This window comes from Gossypium hirsutum, chromosome A01 (assembly GCF_007990345.1).
Source record: "Gossypium hirsutum isolate 1008001.06 chromosome A01, Gossypium_hirsutum_v2.1, whole genome shotgun sequence".
NCBI lineage: Eukaryota > Viridiplantae > Streptophyta > Magnoliopsida > Malvales > Malvaceae > Gossypium > Gossypium hirsutum.
In genome coordinates, this window is record NC_053424.1 from 13,786,851 (window position 1) to 13,806,466 (window position 19,616).

At 36.3% G+C, this 19,616-nt stretch overlaps 3 protein-coding genes across 3 annotated transcripts; 1 reads left to right on the top strand and 2 right to left on the bottom strand.

Moving 5' to 3' along the window:
* Window positions 1-9,080: 9,080 nt before the first annotated feature.
* Window positions 9,081-10,993, bottom strand: LOC107916868 (30S ribosomal protein S10, chloroplastic). Its single transcript, XM_016846238.2, has 3 exons — window positions 10,651-10,993; window positions 10,300-10,350; window positions 9,081-9,522 (listed from the first exon to the last, which is right to left on the bottom strand). Exons 1-3 carry the CDS (start codon window positions 10,849-10,851, stop codon window positions 9,211-9,213), a joined length of 564 nt encoding a protein of 187 aa, XP_016701727.1. The 5' UTR covers window positions 10,852-10,993; the 3' UTR covers window positions 9,081-9,210.
* A 1,611-nt stretch (window positions 10,994-12,604) lies between these two features.
* Window positions 12,605-14,495, top strand: LOC107917839 (pectinesterase QRT1). Its single transcript, XM_016847188.2, has 5 exons — window positions 12,605-13,088; window positions 13,272-13,467; window positions 13,540-13,743; window positions 13,818-14,053; window positions 14,155-14,495. The coding sequence occupies exons 1-5, from the start codon at window positions 12,793-12,795 to the stop codon at window positions 14,300-14,302; spliced, it is 1,080 nt and encodes a 359-aa protein (XP_016702677.1). The 5' UTR covers window positions 12,605-12,792; the 3' UTR covers window positions 14,303-14,495.
* Window positions 14,496-14,588: 93 nt separating this feature from the next.
* LOC107917838 (uncharacterized) lies at window positions 14,589-19,325 on the bottom strand. Its single transcript, XM_016847186.2, has 6 exons — window positions 17,987-19,325; window positions 17,677-17,768; window positions 17,475-17,597; window positions 16,288-17,067; window positions 15,593-15,809; window positions 14,589-15,488 (listed from the first exon to the last, which is right to left on the bottom strand). The coding sequence occupies exons 1-6, from the start codon at window positions 18,279-18,281 to the stop codon at window positions 14,947-14,949; spliced, it is 2,049 nt and encodes a 682-aa protein (XP_016702675.1). The 5' UTR covers window positions 18,282-19,325; the 3' UTR covers window positions 14,589-14,946.
* Between the last annotated feature and the right edge of the window lie 291 nt (window positions 19,326-19,616).

Genomic DNA, 19,616 nt, shown 5'->3' on the forward strand with positions numbered 1-19,616 from the left:
ATCCCCAAATGGAGATCACTATCCATTTACTTGCAGTTTGGATTTTGATTGCACAAATAATATGGAAAAGTATGAAGCATGTATCATGGGCATCCGTGCAGCTGTAGAACACAAAATCAAGGTGTTAGAGGTGTACGAGGATTCCGCACTAGTGATCTATCAGCTCAAGGGTGAATGGGAAATAAGAGACTCAAAGTTGATCAATTACCGAGAGCTGGTTCTGGACTTAATCAGGGTGTTTGATGATATCACTTTCCATTATCTCCCACGTGATGAAAATCAGATGGCTGATGCCCTGGCTACGTTAGGTTCCATGTTTAGAGCGAATAAACAAGAGGACATGAAGCTGATCTAGATGAGTATTTATGATGCTCCAGCTTATTGCTGCAGTATCGACGAAGAGGAAAAGAGGGATGATCATCCTTGGTACCAGGATATTTTTCGATATGTGAAAAATCATGTATATCCTGATCAGGCAACCGAAAATGATAAAAGAACATTGAGGAGGCTGGCCGGTGACTATATCTTAGACGGTGAAATCCTGTATAAAAGAAGAAAAGACCAAGTGCTGCTAAGATATGTTAACGCTGTTGAAGCAAAGAAAATCCTAAAAGAAGTCCATGAAGGTGTCTGCAGGACACATGCCAATGGGTTTACAATGGCCAGGCAAATCATGAGATTCGAGTATTACTGGTCTACAATGGAAGGAGATTGCATCAACTATGCCAAGAAATGTCATAAGTGCCAAATCTATGGTGGCAAGATCCATGTGCCTCCTTCACCTCTTCATGTCATGACTTCCTTATGGCCTTTCTCAATGTGAGGCATGGACGTCATTGGGCCGATTTCACCGAAGGCTTCTAACGGACATCGTTTTATCTTTGTGGCTATTGATTATTTCACCAAGTGGGTGGAGGTTGTTTCATACGCCAACAACACGAAGTCGGCAGTCAGCAAGTTATTGAAGAATGAAATTATATGCCGATATGGCATGCCAGAGAGGATCATATCTAACAACGCGTTAAATTTAAATAACAGCGTGATAGTGGATGTCTACAGTCAATTCAAAATTAAACACCACAACTCGTTACCGTATCGCCCGAAAATGAATGGGGCAATTGAGGCAGCTAATAAAAATATAAAGAGGATCGTGGGGAAAATGGCTGAGACCTACAAGGATTGGCATGAAAAGTTACCATTTGCTCTCTATCCTATCCAATGTCAGTCAGAACTTCTACCAAGGTAGCACATTTCTCGTTGGTTTATGGGATGGGGGCAGTTTTTCCTATTAAATTTGAGATTCCTTCTCTCCGGGTTTTATCTAAATTGAAGCTAGATGAAGCAGAATGGGTTCAATCCCAGTACGATCAGCTTAACTTGTTTGAAGGAAAGAGGCTGAAAGCTATCCGTTATGGTCAAATGTACCAGAAACGAATGATGCAAGCTTACAACAAGAAAGTTCGCCCAAGGGTATTCCAGGAAGGGGACTTAGTATTGAAAAAGATTCTCCCTATGCAAAAGGATTTCAGAGGGAAATGGATGCCAAACTGGGAGAGACCTTATTAGTGAAAAAGGCCTTCTCTGGAGGGGCACTAATATTAGCAGAAATAGACGGCAAAAGCTTTCCCAACCCGATAAATTCAGATTCGGTCAAGAAGTACTTCACTTGAAAAAGAAGAGGCCAAAGCGAAAACCTGCAAAGGGCGCTTTGAAAAAAAATGGAGAGGTCAAGGCGAAAACCCGCAAATGGCGCTTTGAGACCAAAAGGGTTTTGAGTTGAAAACCCTAAAAAAGGGCAGCTCAAATTGTGAACAAGGATGGGTCATGTTGCGACCTTGTTCTACTAGAATTAACAAGAAGGAGGAGCATTACATCTTGGAAGCATCAACGAAATATCTCAGGCCTTCTAAACACACATCTGGCCTTCAAGGGTTTTCGAACAATCCGAATAGAGGAGCTCACGTTGCGATATCTAGGGCACCAATTTTCCATCTCATATATCTTTTGTATCTTAGCAAAATTTGTTGTCTTGATTAATATTTTACTTCGAGTTTCACTCTCAATAAAGTTTCATCTTATCCATTCTGATAGCCTTCTTCAAGCATTATTTATTTAAATATTTGGCTAATGGACTAACAACATTTTCGCAAAAGGGGTTCTACATATTACTCTAGAAGCTTCTAAGTAGTGCAACAACCCGAAACAGGTCAATTATTCATAACCCACCAAGCCTAAGGGTCAGAGTTACTTGAGAGGTAAAAAGTTTAAGTGAAGACTATTGCTTCAGATATATGTCAGTTAAACAAGAAGAAATACGTCAAGAGCAAACGACAATCAATAACAACTTAAACCGTAAGGAAAAAGAGAAAAAGAAAAAAGAATACATTTCTCATGACATTCAGCATTCATACCAATGTCATTCATAATACATCTAGTTAGGAGCACTTGATTCATTTTGATCATAGCATCCTAATTATTTGACATAAGCATCACATCTAGCTAGGAACACTTGGATTATTTCGATCATAGCATCCTAGTTATTTGGCATAAGCATAGATACATGAAACCGAGTCTATAGGGCATGTCTCAAAGGACGGTGTAGTAACATTGGTGAAGGCAGATATTATTTCCTTGAAGTTGCAGCGGAATAGATCGAAGATTACAAGTCTTATCTCCCTGAAGTTGCAGTGGAGCAGACTGAAGATAGCAAGTCTTATCTTCTTAAAGTTTCAGGAAGCAGACTGAAAGTTACAGATCTTATCTCCATGTATCGACTATGGAACAGATCAGAAATGACGAGTCTTATCTCCATGTATCGGCTATAGAGCAGATTTTAGCAAGTCTTATCTTCCTGAAGTTGCAGGAAGCAAACTAAAAATTACAGATCTTATCTCTATGTATCGGCTATGGAGTAGATCGAAAATGACAAGTCTTATCTCCCTGAAGTTGTAGTGGAGCAGACTGAAGATAGCAAGTCTTATCTTCCTGAAGTTGTAGGAGGCAGACTGAAAATTTACAGATCTTATCTCCATATATCTGCTATGGAGCAGATCGAAAATGTCAAGTCTTATCTCCCTGAAGTTGCAGTGGAGCAGACTGAAAATAGCAAGTCTTATCTTCCTGAAGTTGCAGGAAGCAGACTGAAAATTACAGATCTTATCTCTATGTATCGGCTATGGAGCAGATCGAAAATGGCGAGTCTTATCTTCCTGAAGTTGCAGGAAGCAGACTGAAAATTTATAGATCTTATCTCCATGTATCGACTATGGAGCAGATCGAAATGACAAGTCTTATCTCCCTGAAGTTGCAGTGGAGCAGACTGAAGATAGCAAGTCTTATCTTCCTGAAGTTGCAGGAAGCAGACTGAAAATTATAGATCTTATCTCCATGTATCGGCTATGGAGTAGATAAAAAATGGCGAGTCCTATCTCCATGTATCGACTATGGAGCAGATTTCAGCCACCAGCCTTATCTCCCTGAAGTTGCAGTGGAGCAGACTAAAGATACTAAGTCTTGTCTCTCTGAAGTTGTAGTAGAGCAAACTAAAGATAGTAAGTCTTATCTCCCTGAAGTTGCAGTGGAGCAGACTGAAGATAGCAGGTCTTATCTTCCTGAAGTTGCAGGAAGCAGACTGAAAATTACAGATCTTATCTCCATATATCAACTATGGAGCAGATCTTAGTTACTAGTCTTATCTTCCTGAAGTTGCAGGAAGTAGACTGAAAATTACAGATCTTATCTCCATGTATCGGCAATGGAACAGATCAGAAATGGCGAGTCTTATCTCCATATATCGGCTATGGAGTAGAGTTTAGCTGCCGCCATTATCCCTCTGAAGTAGCGGAGCAAACCGAAGACGAGTTCCTAGACCTCTAGAGATGTAGTGGTTTAAAGTAAAGCTGCTTGAAGTGGCCAAAAGAAAGCAAGACTCGACAGGTCCAGGCAATTTTGGGCCTTTAGAAGTCTTTGCTCCGTTCTCGTTACACAACAATGAGCAAAGAGGGGCAGCTATAGAGCCCAAAATTTGCCCGGCCCAGACTACTAGGAGCCCAATAAAAGTAGACCCAAACCCAAAAAATAATACCTTACCCCAAACCCTAAATACCCATTTACAAACGGCCCAATTGGCCCACAAACACAACATATTTTTGGCAAGGGAAACCCTAGCAGCCCTTTTGTATCGTTTCAGCAAACCAAAGCAATCCCTCCTCCGCACGTCACTCGCCTCCTCCGTGTTGTACGCCACTCCACCTCCACATCAGAGGCTTACTCGCCTACGAACCTGCAAACAAGCAAAAAACGGTTGTAAATATTGACTATAAAGCCAAATCAAAGCAATGTAAAAAGGGACCTTTTTTCCCATTATATAAGTACAATAGCAGAAATTATACAGGGAGAAAATCAATAGTAAATCAAAAATCGGGTCTAAGGTTTGAAAAGTGATTTTTCATTCTTCTTCCTGAAACTTTCTTTTGATTCGTATTTCTTTTTTTCTTTTTTTTATAAACTAATTTTAAGTAAAAAGAAAGAAAGGGGGTTACCTGGTCTTGCTCTGTGAACCGGCGGTGGGGTGGAGGTGCGTGGCACCGATGATCCTCCAGGGTGGCGCAAGGCTAGGTTGAAATTCTAGCAAAAAGGGAGAGGGGGCAGGGAAGAAGAAGCATTTTGTTTCTTTTTGAAAAAAACAATAGAAAAATGAGTTTTTCAAAAAAAAAAAGGGTCTTTTTAAAAAAATGGCAGAATGCATTCAATGGTTTTTAAATGGCAGGGGCCCACACGTTTGACTCAAAATGGGGGATTTTGCATTGAGCCCCTTTTCTTTTGCACTTGCGTTCAATCAGACCATATTCAAGTTTTTTTTTTAATTCTTTTAAATTGCCCTTGGATCTTGCGCGTCGTTCCGATTTAGCCCGCACCTGGGCACTGCGTTTTGGGGATTCGGTACATTTGCGTTTTCGGTCTCGCGCATTTGCGTGCATTTATGTTTTGGTCCTTGATGCATTTTTCTATATTTATTAATTATCCCTTTGAGTTCGCTTTTCTTTCAATTAAGTTTTATTTCGCTAATACTAAGATTTTAATTTTATTATTATTATTATTTTAAAATCTTTTATAAATACTTTGAATTATTTTAATGGTTGGGCCGTATGTTAATTTGTTTTTTATTTTTTTTCCTAACTATTTAATTATATATTGCTTTTAAAATTCCTTTTACATAATATTATTTCAAAATTTTTGTATAATATTACATATAAATAATTCTTATTTGTTATTATACCTATATAATTTATAATAAAATTAGCTTTATTCCATATACATTATTTCTTTTCTTTTCATATCACTTTTTTTTTTGTAAATACCTTCTTTTATATTTGTTATATATATACATATTATTTTTCCTTTTCAAGTTTATTATATATGTGAATATTTTCTTTTCCCCTTTTAAATCTATTTTTGCATAATTTTTTTAAAGATTTTTTTTCGTAAATTTTGATTGTTTTGAATACTTTCATATAATAGGGTCTTTGTATATATTATCTACATTTTTTTTATATTTTATTTTATTTTTTTATTTCATTTGCATACATATATCATTAGACAAATGAATTGGCTTTATTTGAAATCATGTTGTATGTTAGTTATTTCGAATTGCTTCTTGCATATTATATAATTTAATAATCGTTTATATATTATCAGTCTCATGTACATATGAATTATTTCGAGTTCTAGCATGTGTTGCTCCTTTGTATATTTATTTAGAAGTTGTTAAATCGTTTTAGGCTATATTGATTTCTAGTTTTTATGTGGTCTTGTGTATTATGTGTCATTTTCGGTTTTCATATTATATTCACACTTTATTGTTTCATGCATGTAATTATGTTTTATCTCTTGTCATTTGCATCATGATTATAGTTATCATATTCACTCAATGCCGATTGTCTTTTATTTTCAAACAAACCAAACAAGCATATCTTAACTCGGTTTTCGTAATTGTAAACTTGAGCCTTCTCAACATAAGAAAATATTTCGTGTTTGGGAGTTCGAGGGGTTGTGCCCGATCGTGCTGGGTTTCGATTTTTCGTTCAGCTAAAATACAAAATATCCTTTGGAAATTTTGTCCATGTTTTTTTAAAATTAAAACGAGGCAATACTTCGTGTTTGGAAGTTTGGGAGGCCGTGCCCAATCGTGCTAGGCTTCAATTTTCTATTCGACTAAAATATGAAATATCCTTTTTTGAAATTTCATCCACATGTTCTTAAAATAAAACGAGGCAATATTTCGTGTTTGGAAGTTTGGGAAATCGTGCCCAATTGTGCTGGGCTTCAATTTTCCAGTTGACTAAAATACAGAATATCCTTTTGAAATTTCATACGTGTTTTCTCAAATTAAAATGAGGCAATGTTTCGTATTTGAAAATTCGATAAATCGTGCCCAATCTGCTGGGTTTCGATTTACCGTTTGGGCCGAATAGCCCAAATATCCTTTTTACATGTTTTAAGTGCATGTGTTTTATTCCTTCTGAACGAGAGAATCTCGACATCCAGTTCAAGTTATCTAAACGTTTTAAAGAAATTGTATTTTAAATTTTTTTTTAAATTTTCAACATTAGGACGTTAATTGATCAATACGGTACCAATTTTGGGCGTTGCGAGGGTGTTATTCCTTCCTCGCGCGTAACCAACTCCCGAATCCGTTTTCTAGTTTTTCATAGACCAAAAACATTGTTTTAATAAACCAAAATGCTTTATTAAAATGATCGATCACAAGGTGACCCAATCACACCTAAACAAAAAGGATTGGTGGCGACTCCATTTTCGTTTTAAAGTCGACCCCCATTTTTCCAAAATAAAAATGGTTTCGACAGTACTCTTTGGCAAGAGAAAAAACTTAATTGGACAAATCTCATAGCTTTGCATAAAACTCTTCAATGGTTTCCTCCTATGTTTTAAGAGTTTTGAACTTAGTGACCAGCATTTACATCTTAGACTATTTTACTATGGTTTTTTCTTTCATGGGCTATCTCAAGAATATCCGACGCGTCTTAGCAGTTGTGCACTTGGATATTCTTTTGAATTCCTGGCCATCCACTCTTCAAAATATCACATTCAATTTCTTTGAATTAGCATTCGCCAGCTTCTCCTCTGTGTTCAATTCTATCTTACGTACTTTCACTTCAAATGTTTCAACTACAGGGACTCCTAGCCAATGATTACAGCACATCATGATTTTTCTCCATTAGTTTGATAAATGCCTTTATCTTAGCCTTCAATAGGCGTAGTTGGAGCTATCCAATATTGGGCCACAAGGAACAGAAAAACCTTTCATTTCAAGCAAAAATCGTCCCAGGAATACCATTTTTATGTCAAGTGCAAGGCTTTGATAATAAATTGAAAGAAAGTCGATAATTGCAAGAATCGAGGAGCATTTATTGAAGCAGTTATAGCTGCTAGTTTAACTGTAATGAACAACAATGAACACAATACAATTGTTTATGCAATTCATTTTAGTTACATTTGCGAGGCTTTATTTAAAGAGATAATCCACTGTTTTTGACCTCGTACAAACAATGTTTTAATTCCTATCACACATTGGTATAGCAACCTGACTTTTACATCTAAGATTAAAATTCTTTCCACTAAATTTTTCTTTGAAACTTAATTTGTAAATCAAGTGACTCACTTGTTTATTTACAAATTATACTCATAATAATGAATTCCCAATAAATAGATTACTTGCTAAACTCTTAAAACCTAATACCATATGCAAGTTTCGAACATAAAGCATTTTGATCTTGTTAACATAAGGATCAATCGCAATCAATTGCAATCAATCTTCCCACCAAAGCAACAATGAAAACAACATAATGAATATAAGTCTAGGTTATTTTAATAATATCCAATATCAGTCTTTAAAGTAGTCAATCTAATCTCCTTAAATCGAGAGATCTAACTTTTTTGATCCAATGTTCAAAGATTTATTGCTCCAAGTAATTGGTCTTCAAAGATGAGCCAACATACATCCAACATATAAGCAAAAGTTAATCTTTGTAAACAAGGCAAAATTTACAATTTGAATAATCTAAATGCAATTATAATTATTCGTGTTACTATTTAAAAATTGACCTCCACAAATATCACTATAAATGTCATGTCTTTTTGAAAGAAAAAAAATTGCACTTTGGCTGCGCCAACTAAATCGTTTTTCTATTTCCAACGGCCCGCACATCATGCATATTCAAGGGCTGAAGAATAATAGAGAACACAGAAGGATTGAAAGTGAAAATTACAAGTTTCTTGTGAAAACCAATAAATCTGGCAGAATTTCACGAAACTCTCTTCGATGTGAATTTTGGAAATCTACTTATTAGATTTAATCAAGCGTCCTTCAGGTACTCAAAGTGGAGTTCTACAACCTGCCATAAGATTGTTTTACGAAAACAGTGCAAATAGCTTACAAAATACGTAAAAACAGTGCAAATCTAAATAGCTTACAAATTTGGACGTGACACATTTAAATACAAAATCATTGATGATTTATATTTTTAACTAGCCTTGTGGATAACGAACTCGTTTCCAACAATGTGGATAATCAAGATGGTAGGGTTTGATTATGAACTGGTATTCACAAGTGGTTCTTCCAATGCAATAGCTGATGAATTGTCTCTGCAAGTTGCTGCTAGTATCAATGCCAGCTCAACTATCACTAATGACTTTATTGTCTCCTATTCAACATTCTTGGATTCAAGAGGCTGTTTGGTGCATTTAATACACATGGTTAAGAACAATTCTGCTATGGCCTATGGGAAAGGGTTAAAGAAAGATGTGAAGATATGAATTCAATAAGGCTCCATTTGTCAATAAAACAAATATATCCAGGCTTACTCCAACCCTTACCAATTCCACAAGTTGAGTGAACTGAAATTCCGATGGACTTAATTCAAAGATTACAAAAATCCTTTGGGAAGAATGTCGTCTTCGTGGTATTTTATCGACTTACCAAATATGCCCATTTTGGTAGTCTCTATTCTCAGTTACCAAAGTTATTTAGAAACATGAAAGAAGTAGAAACATGAAAGAAGTTGCAGAAACTTGTTTAATTTTTTTACCAACAATAAAGAAACAGGAAAAGAAATCAAATGGATGTTAATAAAACGACATCTTTAGCAACTTGTACAAAATCTAACTAAAGTTACACACACTGTGGCTTCTTCAAAGCTTGACTTCCACATCCACCCCAGCAGGAAGGTCTAGTTGCATCAAAGAATCAATTGTTTGAGCAGTTGGGTAGAGAATATCGATAAGGCGCTGGTGAGTCCGGATCTCAAAGTGGAACCTAGCATCCTTATGCACGTGTGGGGATTTAAGAACACAATAGATCCTTTTCTTGGTCGGTAACGGCACCGGACCCATGGTCTTGGCATTCGTAGTCCGTGCAGCATCTATTATCTGCTTGCAAGAGTCCTCAATCAAGGGGACCCAATATGACCTAAGTTTAATCCTAATCTTTTGCTTAGGTGCTGCCTGTGAAAACAAATGTGAATATCAATCTCCATTTTCTAATAGAACCAACAGAAAACAATATACTGATCTCCAGTAATTTGGATTTCTTGTATGCCATTTGAAATCCCCCTAGATAAACCGCATAGATAACAGCCAGTCCCAAGTAATTACAGTTAATTATTCTTCCAAAGAAGAATTTCATGATCTTGACATCATACAGGCAATAAATTTCAACATAGAAGAGGTTCCCCCTCGTACCGTTTTGACAATGAAAATGTTTCTAAGCAGACATTCGGAGGGAAAAGTAGACGCCAATCAGGCTAAGATTAACTCAGATCTAATTGATGGTATACTTGACCAATCACGATGTGCAAAGGGAGGAGAGCAATAAAAACATATTGTGCCTGCTGTGGTTTTGTGAGCAATAAAAGAAACCATTTGACATATGTAAAAAATAAGCTGACAACGAAGTTACTGGTAAAGAGTGTAAGCCTATTATCAAACTCTCATAGAGCCATTGTATGCTATAAAACTGGAAGAAAGAAAAAATAAGCTTCAAATTTGTCATTTAACCTTCCTAGTACTAGCATCCATGGAATCGTATCAGAAAATAGATAATGCACTTCCTTGTATCAATAGTTTCTATAATGTTCCCTATGTCTCCAAATAAGCATTGGAGAGAGTTAAGTGATGATAAACAACAAGGTTAAACTCCATAACTAATTTCAACTTCAGTGCCAAATATAACATTGAAGCTTTGAAATAGTTTCACAAACTCAAAAACAGCTAGAAAGATACCTTGTCTGCTTCTGCAACATAGGAAGAACTGGGTACCTCAGAAACTCCTACCTGCAAGACAAAGAAACCTAAATTCAAACAAATAAAAAGGAATTTAATTTTCGAACTAAGCTCAATTTTTTTGGTGTTCAGGGGTTTCAACTTTAACTATAACAGTAATAAAATAGGCTCATACGAACAAGAAATGGCGAAAGTTCCTTTTTTTTCCCTCTCACGTTTCTTAGGAAAGAAACAAAGAATTATCCAATTGCAGTTAAAAGAACTCACCCCCATCAAGCCAAAAGACAATCTTTTTCATTAAAATTTCCTTAAAAGGAAAAAAACAAGAAAAAAGAAGCAAAATTTCCAAACCTCAGGCGTGTCTTCCAAAGCTTCAGGGGAAGCAAAAAGCTTGGTGGGTGATTGTGAAAGTTGGGAGTTATTGCAGAGCTTCAAGTGGTTGAAAGATAGTGGTGGAGAATGAGAAAGAAAAGTGAACTTTACTTTGGGTGAAGAAGCATTTTGGATCGGTAAAGAAGGAATTAGAGTAGAAGAGATTGATGAAACCGCCATTGCAATTTCCCAGTGTCAACAGTATTCCCTGTGTGTTATCCAAAACCAAAAGCTTTTTACCTTTCGGTTCTTCTGTTTTTGATAAGATGTTGCTGGGCCTAAGGGAAAGCCCAAAATAGACCTGATTTGAATACTTCTGTCTATGATGTTCATAAACGAGGTTTATTAAAAATTTCATCAATTTTTACTATTAAAAATTAGTTTAAGTAAAAAAATAATTAGACAACTATATATGATACACCGTATATACTTTATTTTGACGTGTATGAACTAGTTTTAAAAAAAAATTTCTTCTTTCTAATTTTTAGATCTTTCCATTTATTACCTGTGAGGTCTTCTTTTAATTTTTTTCATTATACCACCAAATAATCGATAAAAATTCACAAATCTAGATCAGCTAATTATTCTCGAATAATCGGTATAAATTTTGCGACTTCGAAATGTATCGAAACCTTAAGTAGTAAAAAAAATAGGATATTACATTTCCAGAATTAAATTTCATATTCCAATGAACCTCATAATCACAATAAAATAGATTTTTCAAGGATGGGCTTAGCAAAAGAAAAATTAGAATAGGGCTCCATGGGATCTCCTCAAAATCAGACATAAGAGTTTCCTCTCATCCGTCTCAATGAAAGAAGTTTTAAACAAAATGATTAGTTTGTTTTTTTATCTAATATACATAAATTAATTTACCTATTTTTTAATAAATAAAAAAATAAATTACAATTTAACTCTTAACACAACAACTTCTATAATCCATTTTAGTGCAATTGTATTGAAGGAAAAAATATAATAGAATATGGAGCTTAATTACATGTAGTTTAACAACACTTAGCCATGGCTTCCAATCCATCCAAACACCAGGACAAAAACCTTTTAGCTAATCCTATAAAATTGTTTGTCTCCAAAAGTTTCAATTTTGGCTTAAGATGTTGTCATGTAAAGATCTAGGAATGGTTTCTTTGTTGCATGCCATTGTGATGTTGCCATTCTTTCTAGCTCTATAAATATGATTTTTTTTACATTTATAAGAAAATATGACAATACAACAGTTTTAACCTTTATCCCATAATGTAAATAAGGGAGTCTCAACCATTGTTTTAAAAGGGTGTTGAACTCAGTTACGCTTATATATATTCGAAATTATTGGAAAAAGGATACCTAGTAAACTATATCATAAAATTATATTTGAAAAATGACATCTTGTAAATTTGGTGTTTTTTTTTATCCCTAAATTATGGTCTCAAAAAAAAGTGGTGAATTACCATTAGTATGTGATGCTACATTTTGATCCAACTTGCCAAAGAAAAGCAATATGAGTTTTAAACGAACCCTCATCAAAAGAGGCTGGTTTTTATATATAATCCCATTGAAAAATTCAAGAGTGTTTTCTTTTTCAGTTTTCAGCTAAAAGATGCATAAACTGCTGTTTTGCTCCACAATATCTTTTTAACTACTCATCAAAGAAACCACTTTCTCCATGTTCTAAAGAAGCTCCCAATTAACACATTTTAAAGACTCTTTTTAACTTCCTCCTTTCTTTTTCCGTTTTGGCCATGCACAAAACTCTCATGAACTTCCTTTTTTTTTTTTTCTGAATTGGGTTCTTCCATTCTTTACAGCTTTAAACTCTTCCCCTCTCTTTGTACTTGGTTAATCTATTATGATCAAACTTCATTTAATTTCAGTTCTTCAATGATTCTTGCAAGCTTTAACTTTCTTGCTACTGTTACTTTTTTGAGTTATGCAAAATGACTCTAATGCACACTACTTTACGCTCCTTTTATTTATTATTCTCACCTCTTTCACACTCTTTCAACTTCACATACTGTAACTACTAGAATTCCAACGACAATATAAATTCTAGATAGCCAACGAAACATGGGATTATCTTGGTTTCTGGTTTTTCTATGCCAAAGCTTTGACAGAATCTAAATTATGGAATACAACTGCTCCTTGGTTACGGTTGTGGTTGTTTTTCTATGCGGTTTTCGAGTCTGTTTTTCACTGACTAGTGAAGTGCATGTGAAGAATTTCATCAGTTGGGATGACATAAAAGTGGATGAACATCAAACAAGGTTGAGTGACTCAAGAGTTAATCATAATCGAAGCCGAGTTATTGTAGTGAATAAGAATGGTGGAGCAGATTCTCTCACTGTTCAAGGAGCAATAGATATGATTCCTGAAAATAATACTCGAAGAGTTAAGATTTATATTCTTCCAGGAATTTACAGGTTTGTATGTATAATTTACAGGCCGCACTTTGTTGTTGGATGTCAAGTATGGGACATTGGAATCAATTAAATAACATAGTGGTTGTCCTCAATCTGATAGATGAGAGTGGCAGTTGACAAACTTTAATCATGCTTTTAATTTGATAAATATTTATAATCCATGGAATTGATCATTTTTTGCAGGGAGAAAGTAACAGTGCCAAAATGCAAGCCATATATATCCTTTGTTGGGAATGCAGGTCAAATGTCCAACACCATAATTTCTTGGAACGATAAAGCATCTGATAAAGATAGCAATGGAATTAACCTGGGAACATATAGATCAGCATCTGTCACCATTGAATCCGATTACTTTTGTGCAACTGATATCACATTTGAGGTGATAACCTTCTCTTTTTTATTCTTTCAAAGCTAGTGAACAAGTAAAAACTGAATCAATGCTTCACTGCAGAATACAGTAGTTCAAACTCCTGGAGAACCTGGGATGCAAGCTGTGGCCCTTAGGATTTCAGGTGAGAAGGCAATGTTCTACAAGGTCAAGGTTGTTGGGACTCAGGACACACTCTTGGATGAAATTGGATCACATTACTTCTACCAGTGCCACATTCAAGGCAGTGTTGACTTCATCTTCGGTAAATCCAGATCACTCTATCAGGTAAAATGTTGGTTTTTCTTTTGAGATTGGCAGTTTCCATTGATAACAATGATATCAAAGATTCTTTGAAACAGGATTGCGTGATTGAGTCCACTGCTGTAAGGTCTGGTGCAATTGCAGCTCACCGCAGGGATTCACCAGATGATGATACAGGGTTTTCATTTGTAAATTGCAAAATCAATGGAACTGGTAGAATTTACTTGGGAAGAGCTTGGGGAAACTATTCAAGAGCCATCTATTCTAACTGTTACTTTGACAATATCATAAATCCTGCTGGATGGACCGACTGGAATGACCCCTTGAGGCAAAAGTATAATCTCCATTCCTAGAAAAAAAGGTTTGATAAATTGCCTTCCTAAGTTGAATGCAGAAATCTGATATAAATACTTCAATCTTTTTTTTCATATGAAGGACCGTAGTATTTGGGGAATTCCAGTGCCGCGGAACAGGAGCAAATACAACCGGCCGGGTGCCATGGTCGAAGAAATTAAGCTTTGAGGAAGCAAAACCATTTCTGGACATGAAATTTATAGATGGACCACAGTGGCTGAGACTATAATTCTTTCTCAATATTCATTAGGCCAAGCCGTCTCTCCCATATACCTCACCAAACTTCTACATTTTCTCATTTAAAGAACATGGTAGTATTTTCTTTGAAATGTATGTATAGCACATTTCAATGGGGAAAAATGTGTTAATATGTCTTTCCTTAATGTCCCCAATGAAATCAAACTGTTTATATTTCTTTACTAGATGCCCTTTCTTCAAGGGTTAAATTACTTTACCGTAAATATTAAATGGAAAACAATGGCGCTTATAGGCTTTACCAGTAAGCAAGAACAATATAGAGAAAATATGATAATTCTCATTATAAGAGAACACAGAACTGGTGTTACAAGAGTCGAGCAAAGTCCCATGACTAAGACTCTGAGGAAGAACTAACTCCATTTTAGTGGATGCCCTAACCAAAGATCTTCAAATGCAAATCCTATCTCTGATACAAAACAATTACTACAACAAAAACAACAGAATACTAACCTTGTTTCTGTACACCGACCAAGGTTACCACGTCAAGCACAAACGGCAACAACTTTTGCACTATGACTGCATCACTATTTACAGGTCTGAACTTCAACCGAAATCATGTTAGTTAACATTAGTGCCAACATCCCCATTATAAAAATCTGTTGCGCCAGAAGCATTCTAGATTGCTGCTTCCATGAGTTCCATACTTTTAGAGTTCTGCTCCTTGCCATCTTCCACCTCTATTTTGCCTTCCTTGTCATCATCATTATTGTTGATTTCATCATTACCATCCATACCATTTAGTTTATCATGAATGGTACTGGCATCATCAGCATCATCATTTTTTCCATTTTCTGATGGTGGAGGCTTCTTACAATCACTTGCATCCCCATCCTTTTCATCTTTTGATGATGCAGGCTCCTTACAATCAGCGTCTTCTACAAGGTTATCAAAACAGTCCTGAAAAGCTAACTCAGGTTTCTCCCCTTCAGCAATAATTTTGGCAGCAACAGCTTCAACTGGCATTGTACCCCCATCATGCTTGGCATCCATGACAATAGTAGTGGACATGGAAACTTTCGTGTCCATATCTGGGCTAATGACATCAGATATCAAGGAGAGAATATCCGGTCTTGCATCAATATCAATCCAGTGGTCCCCATCCCAATCTCTGGAAATTCTTAGACCTTTCTTGTGTATGTTCATTGATAAATTTTCACCTAACACCAAAAGAACAACCATTTAAGTGGTAAAAGAGGACACACCAATTGGATCACAATAAACAACGAGGAAATGCCACATATTCAGTTCAAAATAAACATACCAGGAAAGTAAACTTGAAAATTATCATCACCACTGCTGTTAACCCCAGTTACAACCCCTTCCCACCAGCCATCACTCCACCATGCATCAACAGAAACCCCAAGCTCCACAGCAAGTTCTTTTTTGGAGCTAGGAGGAGCTGGTCGTACTGTTTGGCGGCCTGAGTACCTCATGCCAAGTTTGTCAGGCATAGCAAGCTTGAAAATTGGGACCCATTCCTACACATGGAGAAGGCATTGGCTTTCATTTCAAAGAGAAGAACAAACACACTTATGAGAAAAGAAAATGAGATTTATTAAAATTGAACCCGTTTTAAAACCTAGAATGTCTAAACAGAGATTCAGTCTGCAGCTCTGCAAAGTGATAAAGCAGGTCAAACCATGAACTGGAATCACCAATGTTTTCTGACGAATCTCCTATGGAAATTTGTTCTTTACATTCTATATTATTTGTGGAGATCAAATGATGGGGAAGACAAACCAATACAAGTTTTTTTTTTTTTTGGTCATAACCAGGGTATCTACTGTCGGCAACAGTGACAATTCCCCTCGCCGCGGGTGCTCTCCAAAGACGTAAACGGCTGACCATGAAATGTGCTCCATTCCCATGAGTAGGGATTGAATCCCCGACCATATGGTTAAGAGATGAGGTGAGAAACCACAAACCAGAACAAGTTTTAAAATGCCTAAAACATACCTCAAGGTTACCATATCCATCTTCATCCTGCACATCATCATATTGGACCTTCATCTGTTTTCTTGATACTTGTAAGACCGTACATCTGAACCAGCAACCTCGGATTCCACTATCCTGGCACAGCAACTCTATCTTTTCATCAACCTTGAAAAGTGATCCATAACAATATTGACTGTCAGCATGCTTGAGGGAGGGCAATCTCTTTCCAGACAAAGCATATTTTATTTTCTTGTATGAAGTTTCATAAGTCACCAAGTGGTTACTAGAAGTCCTGTTATTAGTTCTGGTCCTCTTATTTCCCAGCTTTACATTTGCACCAGCGCTTTGTTCTTCCTCTTCTTCATTTAGGCCATGGCTCATGGATTCAGGCTCAGAGGACAAAGTAGAACTCAAACAAGAGAGAACCGGTTGATCAAAATAGCCACGCAATTTACTCAAATCAAATGGCTTCACTTTATTACTTCTGAACTGCCTAGAGCATACATGCACTCTAGCTAACCAAGCATCAGGGAAAACAGCTGAGCATTTCTCATAGTGCTCACGAGTTAAGACACTTGCAAGACCATCAACACACTCTGCACTAATGACCTGCGAATAAGGAGTGATGAAAACTTCTTTTGGATGAGGATTCCTTACAGGAATGACACCCTTAACCTCTTTAGTATGGTGAAACCACCTCACTTTGACCTTCTTCTGCCCACGTTTGTCCTCGTACATATCCTCCAAGTAAGCAAGATAGTGATTCTCTCCTTTAGCCATGACAAAGACAAAAGATTGAACCTAAGCATCAGATTGAAAAGTAAAAATCAGTCAATAAAAGAACAGATAAAAGATTCGCAACCAATGCATAATGCCTGGTCTCAAAGAGAAATGAAATAATGATATTGTTAAAACCCACAAAGGCCGAAAAGTCAATGCTCCCTTCATCAGGATAAGGATGAGCTAGCATCATATTAAATAATTATGGCCATATGCAACTAACTATATCGAAGCACTTCGAGATTAGCAACTTGTTTTAATTGCACCGATTTTCTTTTCTCATTCTACCAACTAAATTTAAGAAAAAAAGACTGCATTGGCATGTGATTAAAGTTTAGGCAAGCAGATCTATGCATTTCATTACATTTATAGAAATCCAACATCCCAAACCCTTGCCACCTTTCTTTTCTTTACGCGTCAATGCTTACCGCTATTGTGGTCCCACTGCGGCAAAATGCTGGGAAATGTTTCAGGTGTTTACCACATGTCCATGCAGAGCCTGACCACACAATATCTGAACTTTTTCCATTCAAATTTCTTGAAAAATGGCTCTGTAATACAGAAGTTGGTGTCAGAGAAAATCAAAGAAAGAAAAAGGAACTGAACTAGTAGAAAATCAAGATGAAATACCATATCATCCTGTAGGGCCTTCCGAGCACTAATCTCAATCATTGCACCATCGGGAGATCGCAAAGCTAGCAGTGTGTCATGTTTCGGAGACTCTGTCATTGAAGATATAAAAACTATAATTTTCAGAGATATTCAGTGTAGTGTTCTCTTTCCAAGGAGGCATGGGTTCTAAAGGTTAATGACTTGGCCCGGTTTATTGCTTCAACCATAAGTGGTAGGAACAAGTAGACCATTAAAAAATAACTGAAAATAAAATAATTTAATGCCAAGAAAATAACATAATATAAAGCCCAAAAGGTTAGATACATACTACATCGATCTCCCTCAAGATGCTGCTTTGAGAGCATAGATGTAAGCCAATCCACAACCTCCCTTCTTGACCTCCATTTGAAACCAGCATGAATTGAATGCTCAGCACCATATACCTTCACAAACTCCTCAGCAACAATATAAAACATGTGCCTAACACTCCTCTCAGTACCAATAACAGCACGGATAGATTCCCCAGCGGAATCCTTCAAGAAATAGTGAACAACACGATTACCACGCTCCTGTGAAACAAATTCCTCCTTCCACTCGACAAAACAATGGCCATTTCCAGACATTTTGACATAAAGCACCAAGAGGAGATTTATGATACAGAATCTGCTTAACTACTATTCACATAGCTAAAGTTGAAAAAAAAAATTGGATAAAGGATTCTGACAAAGGTAAATTAGCTGCCAAAGAGGCAACCACCATACAATCGTACAGAAACAGCTTGAATATGGCAATCAAGCTTATTCTTTTAAAAGGATCCCTCTAAGCAAAGCAAAAAAAAAAGAGAGAGGAATGACTAGGTAAGAAGAATAAGAGCTAGGTATCTCACAAAACAGACTAAAATTCACAGATACTAAATGTTTGACTATCTATTAATCTAAAAGATCAGCAACTACAACTACCAGGCAACAGATTCCTCAAATAAGGAATGGTTGAATAGAAAATACCCAGCTGACTTGGCCACCTTCAAAATGAACAATAGAGAAGCTTTTTGCATTCAATTAAAGCTACAAATAACTGATACTAACCCCCAAAGATGCCACCATGAATCTCCAGCTGAATTTTTCAAAAAATTATACCAAAGGAGAGAGGGGAAATAGAAAAAACTGACCAGAACTCAGAAAAAGCTAAGCCTTGAAGATCTGCAAGTAGATCAGAGAGAAACCGGAGAAAACTAAAGTCCAAGCTTGAAAGAACCAAAAAGGGCCGACATATGGCTTTGACTGACTGAACTAAGAGAATCATCAAGAAGAAAAGGCAAATGGGCACTTTCCTTTACACCTAAACATGCAGTATTTAGCATCAAAGCAGGATCCTTTTGGGAAAATTCAGGTTTTTTCAAGGGTTCAAGAAAAAGGTGAAAGCTGAAGACTTTGTCTTTGTTTTGATGTAAGGAACAAGAGAAAGTGAAGGAAAAGAGAGATGACAAAAGCAGATGGGGAAAGCAGTGAAAAAAGGGAGCCAACAAAGGACATTTTGAAGGGTAGTTTGGAAGTTGCAGAGGTTTGGCATGCAGCTGCTGATGATAGATGAAAAACCAGAAAAATGGTAGGAGAAGAACAGCAAAAATATATTATTAAAAATAAATGAAAGAAACAATATTTTGTAGCTTTGTAAATTGGGGCTGAGTCCATCACCCATTTTGATAGGCCTTTTAGGTCCATGGGCCCTCAGAATATCATGTTTTTTCTGACATTACTACAGTTCGGACATAGTGGGGTTTTTCCCCCTTCTCTTTTATGTTTTGTAATAATTCCAAAATGCCTCGGTTTCATTATCACCATTGTCAAATAAGAAATTAGTATTGGTGACTGAATTTTCAAAATGATCTGTGGGTGTGAAAAGATGATTGCTATGACTTTCAATTTCCCATTTTTCTCCACTTTTGTTTGCTTCAACAA